The 5,702-nt window shown below is 47.8% G+C and overlaps 2 protein-coding genes across 2 annotated transcripts; both read left to right on the forward strand.

Annotated features, from left to right (window-relative positions):
* Positions 1–47: 47 nt before the first annotated feature.
* Positions 48–764, forward strand: HO133_004265 (uncharacterized protein; the record flags this gene model as incomplete). Its single annotated transcript, XM_037295184.1, has 2 exons — positions 48–572; positions 669–764. 2 exons carry the CDS (start codon positions 48–50, stop codon positions 762–764), a joined length of 621 nt encoding a protein of 206 aa, XP_037157185.1.
* Positions 765–3,173: 2,409 nt separating this feature from the next.
* Positions 3,174–5,550, forward strand: HO133_004266 (uncharacterized protein; the record flags this gene model as incomplete). The annotated part of the gene is made up of 3 exons (XM_037295185.1): positions 3,174–3,574; positions 4,284–4,422; positions 4,654–5,550. The coding sequence occupies 3 exons, from the start codon at positions 3,174–3,176 to the stop codon at positions 5,548–5,550; spliced, it is 1,437 nt and encodes a 478-aa protein (XP_037157186.1).
* Positions 5,551–5,702: the final 152 nt, after the last annotated feature.

The following is a 5,702-nucleotide window of genomic DNA, read 5'->3' on the forward strand; positions in this document are numbered from 1 at the left end:
ATACCTAATCATACATCATCCTAAGACCATCTAGTAAGGAAAACACCATGGCATCAGCTTCAAGCATCCAACTTCCCCCAGGGGTCTCCCCAAACCATCTATTCGGCCCTCTCAAAGAACTCATTGACGAACTCCGTACCTTCACCCATGACACCACCGAGAACGGTCAATCCGACGACCTAGGCGTTCGCACCATCACAGCCGGGAGTAACTCTGACGCCTTAGTCCCCCTCTTCTTCCGCTGCACCTGGCCCGCGGGAGCCAGATCCCGCCACAAACTCATCTGGATGAAACCCTCCGTGCCCAACGCAGCCCTCGGAGCCGCCGTCAATGACGCCTTTCGGGTCATCGAAGCCGGCGGCGTCGTCGAGAAGACGGTCGCTATCTGGGGGGTCAACAATCCCTTCGCCGATTCTGCGGCACGCGGGATCACCGTCCGCGAGAGGGTGAGACGTGCGGTGGGCCTGGACGATCCTCCCACGCAGCAGCAGATCATCAAGATGATGGAGGGGACGATGAACGGGATCATGCAGGTGGTGGTGGAGCCTGAGCGGGATGCAAGGAAGTGCGTCGTATGTCGCCAACCTCGGCCGTTCACCCTGGGTCATTTGGACGACTTGCGACAATCAGCGTTTGGGCCGATGATGTTCTGCCAAGATTGCGTTCAGAGGCTTGGTTGGCAGGAGATTAACCGTATCATTCGCCAGGCGGAGGCGGAGGGAGAGCAGCGCGCGCGGAGTAGTCTGAACAACTCCTCGGGGTAGAGATTGGACAGAGCTCGTCACATTCGGAAAAGTGGGTTGAAAAGCCTTCGAGAGCCACGTGTTAACTGTGAGGTTTGGCAGTATGACCTTGAAGGCTTCCAACTTCTAGGCTACCGACATATCTCAGCTCAGACAATGATAGACTTGTGATACGTACAAATTGCAATCCTGCCATGATGAGTAGAACATGACTTGAGCCTGGGTGATTCGGGCTAATTACGTCTCACAACAGAGGTGAGCTACGATCTGATTTTGTGATTGCAATCCTTCATTACATTCCTCCTTGACGCCTACGATGGAGCCCATCAGCGGGCGAATTACAAATTCATACCCCATCTTACATTTTCATACCCCAATGGGGTATGAATTTGTAAGATACCATTAAGAGGGGTATGATTTTGTAAGTTGCCATCTATAGGGCGGGTTGGTGTTAGGAATTATTCCTTCGGGGGCCCTGCGGGGCCTCTTAGGGGTGTTTGTAGCGTGAAGTGCAAACACCCCTATCTTATCCTTTAGCGGTAACTCGGGTTACTAACAATTGGGGTAGGTAGCCTGGAACACCCTAAATACCCTTCTTACGATTCATAAATATAGGGATAACTATATCTACAAGTTGATGGTATCTTACATTTTTATACCCTAAGAAATGGTAACTTACAAATTCATACCCCAAAGACTGGCAACTTACAGATTCATACCCCATTTTTTTGGTGAGGGGTATGAATTTGTAAGAATCCCATAGTTTGCGGTATGAATTTGTAATTTGCCCGCCCATCAGCCTAAGATTTCCTGTATCACCTTTCTCATATCAAACCTTGCAATAGACATCTTCGTTATTGTGTCCACAATGAGCAGCTGGTAGAACATAGTAGTAGGGGATCTAAGCGATCCGTCCCTAAATTTGGGATGCTCATGGTCGTCTGTGGCCGTATCCCGCCCCCAGCGTAAATGGCGACGTCACGATCGTCAATAGGGGTCTTTCGAGTTGCCAAACACGCGTAGGACTAGTGAGAGAGGTGCGTCGTACCGTATCACAGAGACCTTGATGAAGTTGATGACGGCTTATTGTTTTTCTATGGAGGAGGACTGATATTTATAGGGCTGAGTTGCTGAATTCCAACAGACCTGCCCTATTGCTCGTGGATGAGGATCTCATAAGTCTACTCTGAAGGAGTCATATTAACATGGACTGGGATGCATCTACTGATGGACAATAAAAGTGACCGCGAGTGTGGTATAGTATGAATGACTACATTTCGCATCGCCGTACCCAAAGCCGTGTGATATGTCAATCCGGACTCCCTTAGGGAGTAACAGTGCAAAACAGTGCCATACAGATCTGGCGAATCTACGGGGAGATTCTCGAATCTTCTTCTGCAATCTGAATAAAGATCAAGCAAGGTGCCTACCTAATTTTCCAACACTTTCCTAGTATGACCCGCGTGCAGGCATCGGCTGGGTCATCTAACTGAAGAGAGTACTGAGCTGGAAGGGTAAGCGAAGGAGCACGCATTACCCGGGATGGAGTGCGACAACGTGGGGTGCGAGAGCACTCTAACAGCGGCAGCCTCAGAAGAGCGCCCCGGGTTGGGCGCGGATTCCAGGTTTCGCAATGGTCCTCGTTCTGCTGTGTTGCCTTCTCCCAGTTCTGGGCTGTTTACTTTCAATTCTGTGTCCTCGCATTGATCTTTCTTGCCCTTATCGTTCGAGGAGCCAGACTGGATATTCTCGTAACCGCTATTAATCTCTTGTCTGGAATCGGATGGAAGCAACGGAGATTTTCCTCGGGGATTATGCCTATGTAAATCGGAGCACGAGCACCTTCAAGCTTTCTTTCGATTGTTCTTCACAGTACGTGGGTAGTCAACCATACAGGTAGCTCGTAGCCTAGCCCCATTATTTCTACGTTCTTCCGCTACCGTAGATTACATCTCCGGTACCGCAATAGAAAGGCTGTACCTCTAAGTAGTATCTAATGGCTCTATCCAAAAAATCGGCTACCGAGGTAGCTTGAACCGATGATCGAAAGTTCGTATATACATTGTGACGACGCTACGACATGTTCGGCAATGTAGGAGATCTCATGTCAAAGGTCGCTGGGCTTGATTGGCTGATTGCTACCAATTCATCCATTGGTCGAGCCGAAGGCGCACCACTTCAAGTTGCATAGCTAGCCTATCTTTCGAGGCTGACAGGCTGACAGGCTCTACGCCCAGCATTTTCCTTCACTATGAACTCACAAAGGGCCTTTGTTTGTTACAATCAAAGTTGTCTTCCATTCTCCATACTTCTTCACACACACTGCTGAGGCGCACGACCGCAATCTCTCCTCCCTTGCACCTACGAAAGGCAAATCCCACAATCACAAGCTTGAACATCAAAGTGATTTGGCGGAACTGATCTCAAAGTATGGATCCACTATCGGCCGCAGCCAGCGTGATAGCTGTGGTTGGTGCTGCAAAGAAAGTTACTAAGGCTTTGGACCTGTTGAAGGCTGTCAGAGGCGCACCCCAAGGTCTCAGTGACCTCCTTGGAGAGGTCTCTCGTCTTGAAAAGGTCCTTCAGGCTATTATGAATGTTTCGATGGAATCCCAACAGCCGTTGCCACAGCTCAGAGAGGTTTTAGATGAGGCTAGGTCGAAGCTGCTCGAACTTGACAGTCTCATTCAGTATACTCTGACAAAGGTGGGCGAAAGCAACAAGGTCGATCGCTGGCAGTGGTTAAGGAAGGAGAGCGACGTTGACACTCTCCAACGAAAATTGCATGCCATTCGACAAGACCTGATTATGTTGATCAGCACTACAAATTTGTGAGTCTCTTTTCCTCTTGTGCTGGTCCTGCGGTTTTAGCGAGCTCAAAAAGGCTATGATTTGTAAAGCGCCGTTCTATACTAGGCCCCTGATAAAGCGTTACTATTTGAGGCATGTTTTGACATCTCGTTCTTGCGGTAGTATGACAACACAGCAAGTTTCTAGCATCACAGAAGAAATATCCTCGCGCCAGCGGCAAACCGACCATCTAATCGGCCAAATTTCAGCACGACACGAGGCCATGTTCGCCATACTGTGCCAAAAGCTTGAAGAGGCTCCAAAGACGTCGGATCCGCCCACTAGGATGTTAGGAGACTTCCATGAGGCCAGCATTTGTACAAGTAACACATTAGTCGCAACGTCTCCTAGGGATACCTCGGATTTACATAGACCCATTGATAGAGTACCAAGGATAGCATCCCCTAGTGACCTTCGACTGCATACATCACAACGCATCAATACATGTCGGGGATTTTGCGGTTGCTCTTGTCACCGTTTTCGAAAAGCTGCTATACCTGGTATCTGGTCGCTTGCGGTTCGAGGTCTCCAACTTCCATATCTCAGATCTTCCTGCGATTTTGGTTCGTGCAAGTGTCGCGCTGCGCTATGTATCAAGATAGATTGTCACTTACCAACCTGGATTGCGTGTCGAATGATTTCCATGTGGTTTAATTCTTCGCCTCTTCATGGTCCGGAGCTTCTTCTTAGGGTACCACGAGTACTGCCCAACTCGAACCCGATCATTGAGTCAGTCAGCAAAGGCGATCTCATTCAGTTCAAAAGACTTGTGGCCCAGGGACATGGATCGCCGTACGATATTGATGAGGGTGGCGGTTCATTCCTGGTGGTAAAAGTCTAACCTTTGATCATTGTTAGAACGAGAGCATCTGCTAACTGTAATGGTGATAGAGGACATTGAACTATGGTTTATCCACAAGTCGAATGGAAATTGCAGCTTATCTTATAGAGATTGGGGTTGTGATTAACCACGAAGTGTTAGTCCAAGCTCGCTTTCCGTTGAGACTCTGGCTAAATCAATGGTAATAGGACCGTAAGCCCAACTGCTTTTTACTTTCAGTGTTGTGCCGCTGGAAGTAGATTTGACGAATTTAAGTCTCATCTCAAATTTCTTACGGTGGTAGATTGGGATGAAGTGTGCGAAGAAATGGGCTTTTCTGAGCTACACAAAATCGTTTGTGGGTTCAGTATTAGAGACCTAGATGCTGAGGCTCAGCTTCATCCCGAACTACTTGATATGACGGACACAAGTGGTCTGAGCCCACTTCATTTTGCAAGCAGCTTCGGTAGGGCAGACTACGTCCGGACTCTCCTTGAACATGGATCTAACCCAAATATTGGCAACGAAAGGCCATTAGTTGCAGCTGCAATGAGTGAAGAATATCAATGCATCAGACTCCTTCTTGAATATGGCGCCACAACCGATTGTGTGAGAGGATATGTTTGGCAAATTTCGGGTGGTCTCTATAGGCATGCAAAAGAGGAAGAGGCGCTAGCCATTGACGCACTCCTTCTTGAATACGCATATGACTTCAATTGCCAGGATGGCGAAGGCAAAACCGCCCTTATGTACTGTTCGATGATTCCCAGGTTGCAGCAGTGGTGGTTGCACAATCACCGTATCCCGAAACTACGGCTGCTTCTGGATGTCCCTGTGGACACTGAGGTCAAGGACGACGTGGGAAAGACGGCCTTACATTTTGCTATCGAACACTCTAACGTCTTGGCTTTCGAGATGCTAATGAATGCCGGAGCATGCCTTGACGTCGATCTACCGGAAGGCATGACAATTTTACATTATGCTATTCTTCATACACAACTTATCTTCGGACAGTCCCCCTCCGACAGTCCCCCGTCCACACTAATGCAGCCTCCCGCGTACGATCTATACATTAAGCTTTTAACCCCCATTATTAAGGGGTTTCAGACTAAGGAATCTATATTCTATATATACTAAATTAGCTATCTTAAGGCTCTAATTTAGCGATAAACTCTATATATTTTAGAGTCGTTAGATAATTAATTTACTATCTATACTAAATTACTAATATAAGCTCTCGAGAATATCTAGATATACTAAGAGATATATATACACTAAATTACGCTAAT

Source organism: Letharia lupina (genome assembly GCF_014066315.1).
Source record: "Letharia lupina isolate WasteWater1 chromosome Unknown contig_2, whole genome shotgun sequence".
Taxonomy (NCBI): Eukaryota; Fungi; Ascomycota; class Lecanoromycetes; order Lecanorales; family Parmeliaceae; genus Letharia; species Letharia lupina.